Source organism: Eubalaena glacialis, chromosome 9 (genome assembly GCF_028564815.1).
Source record: "Eubalaena glacialis isolate mEubGla1 chromosome 9, mEubGla1.1.hap2.+ XY, whole genome shotgun sequence".
Lineage (NCBI taxonomy): Eukaryota > Metazoa > Chordata > Mammalia > Artiodactyla > Balaenidae > Eubalaena > Eubalaena glacialis.
The window spans coordinates 102490899-102506206 of NC_083724.1; the positions used below are offsets into that span (position 1 = coordinate 102490899).

The 15308-nt window shown below is 39.2% G+C and overlaps 1 protein-coding gene across 4 annotated transcripts in view; it reads right to left on the bottom strand.

Moving 5' to 3' along the window:
- Positions 1-15308, bottom strand: part of LOC133097486 (contactin-associated protein-like 3) — a 149045-nt gene that overhangs the window by 44733 nt on the left and 89004 nt on the right. For all 4 annotated transcript variants that reach the window (XM_061199366.1, XM_061199367.1, XM_061199365.1 and 1 more), the window contains 2 exons: positions 11362-11468; positions 8046-8165 (listed from right to left, as the gene is read on the bottom strand). In XM_061199366.1, coding sequence (XP_061055349.1) covers positions 8046-8165; positions 11362-11468 — 227 coding nt within the window. The remainder of the gene's footprint in view (positions 1-8045; positions 8166-11361; positions 11469-15308) is intronic.

Consider the following 15308-nt stretch of genomic DNA (forward strand, 5'->3'; position numbering starts at 1 on the left):
CACAAAAATAATCTGAATACTACAATAGAGACCCACAACAGCCTTCTCAGAATTTCTCCCCCTGTGTTACTATCCAGAGAGAAACACTGTTACAACCTTTTATCCAGCCCAACCCTCTGGCCACACAGATAAGGGAAATGGAAGTCTAGAAAAACTCACGTGCCCAACTTCACAAAACTATGTAACTTTGCCACACATTTCTAAGCAACACAGCCTGAGTCGCTGAGCTTTCTGAGTAGGTAAAGTTCTCAAAGAGTGCTGAGGTCTGTAACCTTCCCAGAGTGCCTTACCCATCTGAGCCCTCTACTATATTTCCAATGAAAAAACTCCAGAAGAAAACAGAACTAGATCCTGGGCATTTATGTGTCCATAGTGCTGGGAATGGCCAACTGCGCTGCTCTGAATGTCCAGTGGGTGCCCTGAGGAAGACAACGGTCAGCTCTCACCTGGCCCTGACCTAGATCTCAGAGGCCCTGGGCCCTGCCATGTCATCTGTTTGTCAAAGCCAAGGATGACTGGTGTGTGTGTTTTATTGAAGGGGAGAGATGACAGCTCTAAGCAGATAGTCTCCAGGCCCTGGGAGGGCCCAGAGGTGGCACTCATCCCAGGCCCACACCTGTGGGTCCCTCTTGATCAATATTTGTATGAAGACCCTCATAAGGGCTGCCACAGATCTGGGGCCTTGAGGCTTTTCATGATTTATTTTAGTATTCTGAACACAAGAAAATGCTATAAGATACAACTGGATATCCTCAAGGGAATGCAGCTACTTCACAGCCTTCTTCCCTAGGATTTCAGAGGGTGATCTGTTCACTTACTAGGTCACACTGAATACAATTTTGTGTGTCTGCTCATTCATAAGGGTAGGCGTCTGCTATTTAACATGAACTGACACTTACTCAACACGACATACATTGTCTTGAGGCAACATGTATGTGTGCTTGGCCCCGTGCCTGAAACCTCCCAAGAGCTCAGTTACTGGGAGATATTATTAGTGCTTTCCCTTGTTTATCAGCCTACCACACAGCACAAGAGCAAAGTAATTTCCTCAGAGAGTACATTATATATGCACTTCTAAAATTAGATATGGACAGAGTACAGGGTCATGGTCAATAAGAGATATGGGTTACAATCTATGGTCTTGGAAAAGTCCAAAAAATCCTCTGAGCCTCCAATTCCGTATTTGGTAAATGGGGAAAGTGGACCAGGCAGCATCTAAAGACTGAATGCTATTGTCTAGCCACCTTTGAATGCTAAGGCAATGAACCAAGCATGCTGCTGGCCTAACTGCTCTCTGAACATCTATATGTTTATTGTTCATCAAGACCATTCACTTTGTCCACCCATAAGGCCAGGGCAGACTGTGTGGCTGACAGAAAAGCAGGAAAATAAACTTTCCTGAAGCATTTGTCTTTTTTCCCTTTGGGCACGGTGACAGGACCTGCTCTAGAAACTCTGCATTGCCAACCACATTAGGCTGCCTGTTTTAGGAACTACCTTTACAAGCTGCAGGAGGCCAGCCAGAAAAGGTACCCCCAGTGGGGGCAGGAAGGGTTCTTTCTAGGCAAAAGCCAGGATAAAAGAGATGCAGGTTCATGGTGTATGAATCAATACCCATTCTATAGAGGGCTTTTAAAAAATGACATGAGTTATGTGTAAAGCAGTTGGGCTGACTGCCCTTTGCTAAACCACAGTGCTGGAGGCCTGACACAATTTTTGACACAGGGAAAAGGATGTTTAAGAAACACAACTGTGTATATTTTAACCCCAAACTCCTGATTTATCCTCCCCTCTTCCCCTTTGGTAACCATAAGTTTGTTTCCTATGTCTGTGGGTCTATTTCTGTTTTGTACATAAGTTCATTTGTATCATTTTTTTTAGATTCAACACTTACACTCTACTATATATAAAATAGATAACCAACAAGGACCTACAATATAGCACAGGGAACTATACTCAATATTTTGTAATAACCTATAAGCGGAAAAAAATCTGAAAAAATAGATACATATGTATGTATTACTAAATCACTTTGCTGTACACCTGAAACTAACATAACATTGTAAATCAACTATGCCTCAATTAAAAAAAAAAGAAAAGAAACACAATTGCTTGGTTTGCATAAAGGCAAGTGACTCAGCAATAATAATGAGTAAAAAATTCTGGATTATTAACTTGTTGAGTCAATAAGTCAAGATCTGAAGGCGCAATGGGCAGGGATGCCATAGACCCAGTCCTCAGCTTGTTCATCAAGCCTCCAGGTGATTTTTATGGACTGGACGTTGAATCACTGCTCTGACTGCAACCTATCTTCTTTCTGTGACAATCATTCTCACAATGCAACATCTGAGAAGCAGTTTCTGAACCTCACAACTATGAAAATAGCAAACAACTACCCTGGGTTTAGGGTGGGCACAAACAGTTCTATCTCTCTCAGTGAGTAGAGCCACTGGCCTTCCTCATCTTGCCATCAAAGAAGTTATGTTTTGTTTCTTCTGTTTAGAAAGGGAATAGGTCTGTCAACAAATTGCACAAGCAGTCCATTCAAAATAGCTTACTATTTTGTCTTGTTTTGGTTGTCTCTGTACTAAAGGTACTAAAAAAGACATGCAGAGTGTGTCCTAGTACTACATTTTTGAAGGCTATTACCAAGGATATAATTTTTTTTTTTCATTCTGAAATTCGATTTTTTTTTTTAGGCAAGTTTAAGTTTATTTATTTATTTATTTATTTATTTAACATCTTTATTGGAGTATAATTGTTTTACAATGGTGTGTTAGTTTCTGCTGTATAACAAAGTGAATCAGCTATACATATACATATATCCCCATATCTCTTCCCTCTTGCGTCTCCCTCCCACCCTCCCTATCCCACACCTCTAGGTGGTCACAAGGCACCGAGCCGATCTCCCTGTGCTATGCAGCTGCTTCCCACTAGCTATCTATTTTACACTTGGTAGTCCATGCTACTTTCTACATGTCCATGCTACTTTCTCACTTCGTCCCAGCTTCCCCTTCCCCCTCCCTGTGTCCTCAAGTCCATGCTCTACATCTGCGTCTTTATTCCAAGGATATAATTTTAACCATTGGTTTAGAATTCTGTTTTTTGTATATTTTCCCAAGTGTTAGTACTTGTTTTTTAATAATTAGAGGGTGTTTAATTGTCCACAGGCATCGCAGCATCATGGAGAAGGCAAATTTTTCATAGTGGACATATTTCCAGGTTGGAAGAACAGAATCAGGACCCTAAGATCTTCCTCTATCAATAAGCAGATTTGTCAGAGGGCACCTCATATGACTCCTGGGCAGTAAGGACCATTTAGCTGTAACTTTGGTTCATTCCTTGGATTTTCCCCAGGAAAAATCTGGATTTAAAAAAATTTTCATTAAATATTTTGTTGTGTAGCTGCTGGAGGTAGTTAGTCACTGGTCTTTGGACTGGCCTGTGTGTTTGTCTTCAGCACATTGCTTTCCTTACGGTGTTGAGTTTAATAAAAATCCTTGGTATTTAACAGCATTTGGAAATCTTCACTGAAGTAGTTAACTCCTGCTCTCCGTCTTGGGTATGTGTGTGTGTCTCATGATCCATTTGATGTTCCATCTCAGTCATAATTATGGAACCCTTACGACATTGATCTTTTCACATAGAACAAGAATATACGAATTTCCGGAGTTTTACATGAGAGCTAGGCAACTATAAACTTCTCTAAAAACCTTTAATTACCCAAAAGGCATTGTGATACAATAATCTCTATGTAATGTTTGTTCATTTGCAATGTAATATGAAGATATATAGTTATTAAGTATGCTTTAATAATAGACATTTACACATCAATATAAATCATTAAATTATTAGCAATAATTTTCATGAATCCCTACACAAACACATACACACACATACACACCTTACAGCTCTTGAAACTTTCCAAGATTACGTTAGAGAGTTCAGAAGATATTTAATTTAGAGAATTAGTGTCACATACTTTATCTTAATATATGTGAACCATTCCTGTTGCATTTGTGGATGCATCAGAGCCACAGGGATTCAGTGATGGATCATTAAACCTCACCCACAGCAACCTATATAAATAGGAACAACAGGATAATTGCTTGGACCGTGAAATGAGTAGCAGCACCAAAATTTTACATCTGCATTGGTTTTGTATTTTTTTTTTTTTAATAGCTACTTTATTTATTTATTTATTTTTTAAGCTGTGCTGGGTTTTTGTTTCGTGCGAGGGCTTTCTCTAGTTGCGGCAAGCAGGGGCCACTCTTCATCGTGGTGCGGGGGCCACTCTTCATCGCGGTGCGCGGGCCCCTCACTATCGCGGCCCCTCCCGTTGCGGGGCACAGGCTCCAGAGGCGCAGGCTCAGCAGTTGTGGCTCATGGGCCCAGTTGCTCCATGGCATGTGGGATCTTCCCAGACCAGGGCTCGAACCCGTGTCCCCTGCATTAGCAGGCAGATTCTCAACCACTGCGCCACCAGGGAAGCCCTACATCTGCATTGGTTTTATTTCTCCATTCTGTGATGCCCTTTGTTCCCTTTCCATTTTAATTTTTTGGACGATAGAGTAGCCTATGCCCGCTAAAACCAAAGATCCTCAGCTACACGACAGTGCTTTCTAAACCCATGTGCACATAAGCATCTCTAGAGAAGCTTAATAATAATACAGCCTCTCCTGGGATACTGCCCCGCAGAATCTGGCTGTGGAAAGCAGAGCTTCCCCTTGGGGAACAAACACGTAGGGACCTGGAGAAGCTCTATCCTGCTGGATAGTGACAGTAAAGCAAACAGGAGCCCTCTGGTCAGGTTAAATTAATTTGTAAAGTCACACTCCAAATTATATTTTTAAAAGGTTGTATTGCCAAGGATGTTATAACCACCCAGTAGGCTTTAAGAAGATACATTACACTTGTTTTATAACCAACAGATCTCCACTATCTAACTAAATGACCAATAGGCAACCCAAACTTCACATATTCACAACTGGAATCCTGGTCTTCCCTTACAAACATGGTCCTTCCCAAGAATTCTCCGTCTCTGTGAATAATACCTGCACCTTCTTTCCAGGGCTCGGATCCAAATACAGGAGCCCTGCTTGATGCCTCTCTTTCTCTCCATCGGTTAGTCCACCGGTTCTAACTCAACATTTCTCTCCTCCTCCTCCTCTGCTCCCAGCCTGCTACCCACCACCACCATCCTGGCTCAATTACTAGAGCAACGTCCTAACTAGTCTCCTTGCTTCCTCTTGGTGCACCATGATGGTTAAAGGCCCAAACTGCACAGCTGGTGTGAATCCTGGACCAGCCCCTTTCCAGCCACGTGACTTGAGGAAAGGCCACCTTCTAGTCCTTCCACCTGAGTCTGTCCAACATGCCAGCTCCCCATGGCTGCAGGCCTTCGGCACTTGCCTCCTCCCTCCCCTTGAAGGCTCCACCTCAGGTTTTCTCAGCGTTGCTTCTTTGATGTGGTTGGCACAAATGTCACTTTCCAACTGAGTCCTTTCTTGATCCCTCTATTTAAAACTGTAACCCATCCTTCTACAGTCTGTGACCCTGTTCCCTGCTTTGTTCTTCTTCACAACACCTGCTACCTTCCAACATGCCAAGTATTTGATTCGCTTCTGTCAATGATCTGGTTCCCCACCCCAGAAAGCACCCCCTACCAGGGGAGGGAGGTGTTCAGATTCACTCCCTGCTGTGGCCACAGCCGTGCCTGGCTCAGGGCAGGCGCTGACTACACATGTGTTCAATGTTGTCAGAAGCTTTTTTGCAACTCTTCAGTTTTGCGCCTTTACTTGGACATTTCTTCAGGTCACCCGGGGAAGGAAATGATTCATATCCTCAGCAGACAGTTTTCAAGCCATCATGTGTCTAAACCGACCAGGAGGGTTAATCAGTAGATTTCGCCTTTTCCCTCCCTTATTTAGAGGTTCTTTCTCATCTCTAATGTAAGAAAAACCTGCTTGTATATCATCAGGTATTATTCTAAGGTACCTGAAATCAAAAGCTGGGCATCTGTTTTTACTGTCTCTTTGCATTTTGATGATAACTACCCTTCTCTCTGGTGGTAGGGGCCAAGGTTCACTCTGAAAAGGTAACAGCAATTGCAGGGAATCAAAATACATCAGCTATGGTATCAAATTAGCATTAAAACAAAACACCTTTGAGATAGTTACACATTCCAAAGGGGCTTTATAAATATGCACAGCTAAAGCTTCATGGGGAAGCCTAGACCGCGTGTTCACTAGCATGACTAAAATACTTTTCTTTTATTACAACCATAAACTGCAGAAGATCGGGCCCTCAGCTCTCGGTTATTCCTCTTCGCAGCAAATACCTTTCCTTATAAACTTGACCTCAGCCTGCCAATAGTTAACTATTAACAAAATAGCTTCAGTCATTGAAACTTCACTCATTTTGGAATGTGCCAGTTGGGATTATTTCCACCTTTCTAGAATCTTGGAATTTTTCAGTGTGTATGGAACTCTGCTCATAGAATTAACCCAAGATAATATGTATGAAAATCTTTAACATGCCCTAGAATTCTGTGATAATTAAGAACTTAACTGATAAAGGGAAATGTTTTATTGGGATGCTAGCAACTTTATTTAGCTTTCTTTGTTCTTGGCATTCGCTTGAGCCATGGTCATGAAAGAAAATCAAAGCAGGAATTGAAATCACTTGAAGGTCTGTTATAAACCACTGCAGTGCAGTATATCTAGAATGATCCCCTGGGCTGTTTCCTCACATATTTCACTGATCACACGTTTTTCAGTAAAGGTAAGCCAATGTATTCAACTCTGTCATCACACTGCAATATTTTGGTCAGTATTTATGATAAAATGTTTACCCCAAGGCCCAAAAGAGCCATACTCACACCCAGTGCAATGCCCTGCAAGTTCTTGCATTTTCTGTACCAACTTTGGGGGTAGTTTTGGGGCTGGAAGATATATTTGACTGAATTCAGATCTAATCATACGATTAACCACTGCCAAAATGCTCAGATTTTGTTTCATGTATGAAATGGTAGTAGGTAAAAAACCACACCAGGATTGTAAGCTACTCACAAAGCATCATCATAAATTTACCCATAAATAATTCCCTCCTTGTGAGAATTGCAACCCTGTCAGGGTGACATGTAGCCATAATAACAGAAGAACAAAATTATAACTAAGTTATAGTTGCCTTAGAACCATCTATAGTTGATTTTTTTTCTGATCATTAGCTCAGAATTTGCAGAGTCAAATTCTGTGGTTGTTGAAGTACCTGTTAGGTCTACACTGCTAGAGTAACAGAAAGTTTTCTTGGAGGTTTGTCCTCTTTTTATTGGTAAAATGTTATGCGAGCATGGAGGAAAAGTTATGGGTACAGACACACATAGATACAGGTACAGAAGAGGTATAAAGAATTTGTATCAATTCCATCAGGGCAGTTGTCATTCATTAAAGTGGATGCTTTGGTCCTTTGTGGTCCTATACTGTAGGCGGAGATGTTAAATTAAAAAGTTTCAAAGAATTAAAGGCATCATAAACAAAATGTCGTAAACAAGTCCTTTAACATATAATTAGGTTTCTAAGGAAAATAAAATATTATTTATACAGTTGCACAAGAATAATATTATTACTTGAAGTATATACACTTTAGAAACATTTATTATCTCCTAGATAAACTCATGTGATTACAGATTCAAAAGAATACAAATGGATGTTTTCATAAATTTGAAAAGTGAATATTCTCCTAAGTCTGTGGCATTTATTGACATGAACTAAGAAATAAAGTTTATCCTTTTTTGTTTCAGAGTAATAAGCAAAGATTTATTGTTAATTTTGCACAAAGAAAGAACATAACGTTTAATTACCACCTCTTAACTATTTTAGAACATTATGTTTAATACTTCTGAGCAATCATATTACAATTACAATCAAAATGCACATCTACATAAAGCTGCCACTAGGTAAACTCTACTTTCCCCATCTGGGTTTTTCATGCACAGCAAGTATTTACATGAGTTTAACTGTCATAAAAAAGGCTTATTAGCATACCTGTCATGTTGCAATATACAAGGGATGGTCCCAGCGGGCCACTTCCGTCTGAGTCGATATAGTAGAGCCCTGAAGAGCTTCCTCTGTGCCTGTGGGCTTCACATGACTGCTCGTAGAGAGCTGCAAAGAACACGGGTCTCAGACAGGCGCTACAGTGGGATGGATCCCTCCATGTTGTGAATTAAGTGATACTTTCCCCAGTGACACTCATTCTGCATAGCTCTCAGGGACATTTTCTTTAGAGGAGTGTTTCCCTGTTTCAATCAGATAGAGTGAAGATTCTGAAGCACAGAGTGAAAGATTTTAGGAGGTATCACTGTGGGACATGTGGATCTGAATCCTGTATGTTCTAGAAACACAGGATTCTTTTCAAAATTTTGGTAACTGGATTTACTCTTGTCTAATTCTTTTTTGTTTCATAATACCTAAGCACCTGAAGTGCATTGGCTTAATCTCCCTAAATCATCTGCTTTTATCTAAATAATCATGTTATTTTATAAATTACTCTAATTATACTCTTTGTTTACTTAAAACAATTTACATGTGAAATGCATTTTTTTCAATAAGATGAATTTCACAAATCAGCAACTCTTCTTCATTCAGTTTTTAAAGTTTGCTTTAAAAAGAAACATCCTTAAATGCTTTGCAAATAATTCAAGAAAATTGAAATTCAAAGAAATATATATAATATATATGAAATATCTCTATATAGTTTCAATTTATCTTAATTCATAATTGAATTTTCTACATGTACAATAAATGTTTCGCTGTGTACAAGGCAAGTGATTAGCATCTGCAGATGATGGACTCAATTAATACTCAGAAGACATTTAAATGAGTGATCAACCAAGTAACATCTCCCGTGTGCATCACTCGCTGCCTTGACAGGAAAAACCCTTTGAAAACCTGAAAAACCGCTAATGGCTGCTGGGACAGAAGTGCAGCACTGATTCTGGCAGAGTGATGGACTGGATCTTTAAGCCAGCTCTAACGATTAGATTTGGCATCCACACAGACAGACTCAGGTGGTGGTTAGGCAAGATCCACAAAATGGAGCGATCCGAGTAGGATATGGCTTTATGCCATGCTACAATGACTGGATTATCTACACTTCTAACTTTGCCTACTTCAAATAATCAACAAAAACCCAGAGAGAGATCGAGGGGTTGTTTTTTCTCTCATCTCAAAGAAAAAGAAGATGAAGGGAATGCTTTTTGTCCAGAGATTTTACAAAGGTAAACATCCTTTTGTTAAACATGGCCAAGTGTCAAATGTATCAGATTGTCCCAAATCAATGTCACAGCTACTACCATCTACACTGATGGACACAGAGACAATATGGATTGCTTTTCCACCATGCGTGCATTTTGGCTGCTCATGTTTACATTTCTATAAATACATACATATGCCCATGACCACCTAGAAAATTGTCCAGAGGGATACACGAAAATTGATAGCGGTGTTTGTGTTTGGGTTGGGGCTGAATTGCCTAGGAAACAAGAGTAGAGGAAGAATGACTAGGAGAAAGCTTGCTTTAAACACGAATGTACACATGTATTAATTGTGCACTTAGACCCAAAAATAATGGTCTCCTGATCATTTATTTTGATTTGGCAATATCTCATCTTCATGTAGCTTACCAGTTAGATGATCCCAATAAAGTCAATTCAGTTATTAGACCAAATCATGGGGCACAAATGAAACACCCTACATATATATATATATAACAGATATATATATATATATATCTGTTAGTTTAAAAATCAGAGTTGTTTAGAATGATGTTTAGATCACAGTTACTGATAGCATTTTAGCCATATTTCTTACTCATTAATATTCAGTAGATATCTGCTTCATATAAGACACCTTGCTAAGTATGATGGAGGACACTCTAAGGAAGAGATCACCCCATTCCTAACTGTGACTTGGCCAAGTCACTTAGCCTCAAGTTTCCCAGATGTCCAGCTCTTTTCAAATGAAGAGTTACCCTGGGAAATTCTCACCTGGCACTAGTACAGTAAATAGAGTTGCAGGTGGAATTGCTCTGGTTGAACTTATGGGATGTTTAGGGCATAAGTCACCTCCCTTTGTCTTCCAAGATGCTTTGAGCTCCTCTGTGGAACATTCAGGGCTGAGGACCCAGGGCTCTCATCCCAACACCGATGCCTGCCTCGCTGGGATTCACTTCCCATAAAGACAAATTTATGTCAGTCCAAACTCTGCTTTTCTCCCATATGTGGAAATAAAATTAAATAATTCACAGGGAAGAGTTCTTAAAAGTGCAATGTATTCTCCCAGTAGAAGAGACTGAACACGGTGAGATCTGTGAATTTTCATATCATGCTCTCTCTCTATAAAGACCCAGAGAGAGGGGTGCTACCAGAGAAGGGATTCAGAAATATCAGCAGTGACACACAAATAGGGAAAAACTAAAAGAAAAACATATGCAAGAGCCAATAATTAGAAGACCAAGGGCATTTCAGAGGCTCTGTCATAAGCTAATGGATTAGCGGTCAATAAAGTTTTGTTAGCTTTAAAGTTGAAAGAATAATTCTTCAGAAAAGAGACTGGTGTTCTAGACAGAAGAAACACCACTGAGAGGAGATGGAGAGTGTGACCTTGGGTAAACAACTTAGCATCTCTCGTTCCTCAGGTGTAAAATGTAGATAAAAATACATTTACCTCCTAGAGTTGTTTTGAGGACTAAAGGAGCTGAAACATGCAGAGAACTAGAATCGTGTAAGTACATGGTAAGTTCCAGTAAGTTCCATCATCATCATCATCACCACCACCATCATCATCAGAGAACATCAAGATTGCAAGCATTTGCCTGGCTTGTCACTGATGTCTAGAAGCCCTACCATGTTAGCGCCCATCCTGCACTTCTTCTGAGACTTTTCTTGTTTAATTTTATAAATATTGAGAATCTAGTAACTCATGCTTTTTACTTAGGCAGACAGGACTTGAGAACTATAACTGGATTCCGCTCGAGGAAGAGAACAAGATATAATATCATGAGTTCTAGATTTAATTTATACTTTGACTATATTTTATTTTCCTATATTTATTTTCCTTTGCCTACTATTTTTTTCTATCCTATGATATATGTATTTCTGTTAGCTGGCGTATCATCAATAGGAAATAAACTTGATTAAAAATAAACCAGACAAAAATTAGTGTCTAAAATAATTATTTTTTGTTGTTGCTTTCTAGCACATGGTTGCACACACACACATATACACAAAATAATGGAAAGAAAAATAGAACTACATGGCAATCAGAACAGAAAGGAGAATGAATGAAGCGTGAGGCTTACAGGAATGGCAGGTTGCACCGGTGTAACCAGTGTGTGCGCAGTTGCAGGAGAAGGTGTCCCAGGACTGGGAACATTCACCCCCATGTTCACAATAGCTGGGCAAACACCTAGAAGAAGACAGACACAGCACTATTTCCCACACTTGGTCATGATAAATGTGTATCTTAATATGTTGTAATGAAAGACATAAAAACAGTGACTTGACCAGAAAAATTTCAACATGAACAAAAGTTGTGTCTGTCATCAAGGTTTCCAAATGTAATATCAATCATAGACTAAAAAATCCATTAGATGCTACCAACTGTCATGTATTTGTGACAGACAAATTTTCTACACATCTCATTACATCAGAAAATGTGTTTGCTTTTTCACAAATAAGGCAAGATTAATTTCATACATGACAGGGATATAAATTGCTTGCAATGGCCATAGACAGCACATTTCCCATCCCTGCTTCCATGTCCTTGCAGTGTGACCTATAGATACTTCCATCAAAAAGTATAGCTTACTTCACCTTGAATCTGGGTTGGGCATATGACCTGCTTGGATCAATGAGGCATTAGCAAACTAACACAGCAGAGGCTAGAAAAGTGCTTGGGCAGTGGGCTTGCTCTCTTGCTGAATTTTGAACCTTGAAAGCACAACCACATGAAGAAACCTGGGCTTGTTCAGGTTGTCTAGTCACCCCTGTAGGTTCAAACCACAGGACAAGTGAGTGAGGGGATTATAAGTCAACCAGCTGCCAGCTGATCCCCCAGGCAACCACAGATGCATGAGAGAGCCCAGCAGCAAATACAGAATTGTGAGATAAACAAACAGTTGTTTTCAGCTAGTAAGTTTTAAAGATAACTTATTGTGCAGCCAAAGCTAACTGATATATGTATACCACATTGTAATATGTTACCATGTTGACTTAGTACATAAGGAAACATTTTAAAGAGAAGGAAGGAAGTCAGGAAAAAGGAGAAACTCTTTATCCATATAGCATCACAGTGCCAGGGGTTCTGAATGTCATCTACTTTAGATCAGACTGATGATGCCTCTAGGAATTAGATTTAGAGATCACTTAAGACTAAGGGATTTATTGTTATTTTTTCCCCCACATAATTGAATAAACCACAAAATCACTCAGGCAAACCAAATAACCACTTGTATCTCATGGACATTGTTACATCTCACTTTTTGAAACTGAAAGTGAGAGTTTAATGTTTGTTTATAAGATTAAAATTTTTAATTGCAAGAATGTTACTTAATTTTTTCATTATCAAAAATAAGTGCTATTCTCAACAATAGTAAATTGAATCCAAAAGTGTATAAAAAATATATACAACATAATTGAGTGGAATTTATTCCAGGTATGCAAGGCTGCTCCAAAATTTGAAAAAAATAATTTGAAAATTAATATAATCTATCACATAAACAGGCTAAAGAAGAAAAACCATTTGGTCACATAAATAGATGCAGAAGAAGTATTTGACAAAATTTAACACTGATTCATGATAAAACAAAAATAAAACCAACCAAACAAAAAACCTTGGCAAACTAGTAATAGAGAGGAACTTCCTCAACTTGATTAAACAAACAAACAAACAAAACCTCCAAAACCCTACAGCAACATTATATTTAATGGTGATAAACTAGATGCTTTCCTCTAAGTATGGGAACAAAGCAAAGATTTGCTCTCACCACTCTTATTCAAACATCATACTGGAAGTCTTATCTAATGCAATAAGACAAGAAAAGGAATAAAAGGTACAAAGATTGGGAAAAAAGAAATAAAACCATCTTTGTTCACAGATGACATGACTGTCTATGTGGAAAATTTCAAATAATCAACAAAAAACTTCTGAAACTAATAAGTGATGATAGCAAAGCTGCAGGATTCTTTCTTATAAATGAACAATGAACAACTGAAATTTAAAATGAAAAACATGACACTTACATTAGCATTATCCAAAAAAATAGAATACTTAGACATAAATCTAACAAAACATATACAAGATCTATATGAGAAAAATTACAAAACTCTGATGAAGTATAACAAAGAAAATCTAAATAAGTGGAGATATTCCATGTTCATGGATAGTAAGACTCAAAATTGGCAAGATTTCAGTTATTCCCAATTTGATCTATAGATTCAAGGGAATCTCAGTCAAAATCCCTGCAGGTAATTTTGTGGATATCAACAAACTGATCCTAAAGTTTATATGGAAAGGCAAAAGACCCAACAAAATATTGAAGAAGAAAAAAGTCAAAGGACTAATAACACTACCCAACTTCAAGACTTACAAAGCTACAGAAATCAAGACAGTGCGGCACTGGCAAAAGAACACATAGATTAATGGCACAGACTAGAAAGCCCAGAAACAGACTCACACAAAAATAATCAACTCATCTTTAACAAAGAAGCAAAGGCAACTCCCTGGAGAAAGGACAGTCTTTTCAACAAATAACTGCTGGAACAACTGGGTCTCCACATGCACAAAAAATAATAATATAAACACAGACTTTACATCTTTCTCAAAAATGAACTCAAACTAGATCTTAGAATTTTAAAATGTAAAATGCAAAACAGTTAAACTCTCAGAATATAACATAGGAGAAGATCTAGGTGACCTTGGTTTGGCAATGACTTTTCAGATACAGATACAAAAGAAAAAAATGATAATTTGGACTTCAGTAAAATTAAAAACTTCTTTTCTATGAATGACACTAAGAGAATGAAAAGATTAGCTATAGACTAATGGGTAACTTTTGCAAAACACGTATCTAACAAAGGATTGGTATCTAAAATATAGGAAGAGCTCTTAAATTCAACAATAAGGACATAACCAATTAAAACCCAGGGCAAAAGATCTGAACAGACACCTGGCCAAAGAAGGTATCAAGATTGCAAATAAAAATATAAAAAGCTTCCCAGCATCATATGTCAGTAGAGAAATGCAAATTAAAGCAATGAGATAACACTACAGACCTATTAGGATAGCAAACATCCAAAACACTGACAACACCAAATACTGGCAGGGATGAGGAACAACAGGAACTCTCATTGATTGTTGGTGGGAATGCAAAATGGAAGACAGTTTGGCAGTATCTCACAAAACTAAACATCTTCTTACTACATGATCCAGCAATTGTACTCCTTGGTATTTACTCCGATGAGTTGAAAACTTACTTCCACACAAAAATCTGCACGTAAATGTTTACAGCAGCTTTGTTAATTGCCAAAACCTGGAAGTAACCAAGATGTCCTTCAGTAGGTGAATGGACGAACTTGTGCTACAGAATATTATTTAGCACTAAAAACAAATGAGCTGATCTCGGGCTCCCGGTTCCCAGGCGGGTGCTGCTGCTGCAGCTGCTGCTGCTGCGAGGCCAAAGACGAGCCGGCGATCAGGCCGTCCAGCACCTTCCTGATGTTGAATTTCCTCATGGTCTCGACGGGGTCCCCCGCAGCCTGGGAGGGGAGATGAGAAACTGAGCCAGGAAGAAATTACATCTGTTGCCCAAGGTTACGTGGCTGCTAATGCATCACTTAAACTCTGAAAAGGATTGACTTCCCCATGGAGAAATCAAATTCATAGTGTCTCAAGGAATCAAATGGCTTGAGTTTCAAGGACAAGTAAAGTGCATGGGAGTGACCATTCTGCTGGCTCAGAGCATCCCACAAGTTCCACCCGTCTGGAAAAAAATAAAAGCGGCAAGATGGCAGAAGAGTAAGACGCGGAGATCACCTTCCTCCCCACAGATACATGAGAAATACATCTACACGTGGAACTGCTCCTACAGAACACCCACTGAACGCTGGCAGAAGACGTCAGACCTCCCAAAAGCCGTGTGGATGAAAGGCTCTTGGTGCTCCAGCCAGGCATCAGGGCTGTGCCTCTGAGGTGGGAGAGCCAACTTCAGGACACTGGTCCACAAGAGACCTCCCAGCTCCACGTAAT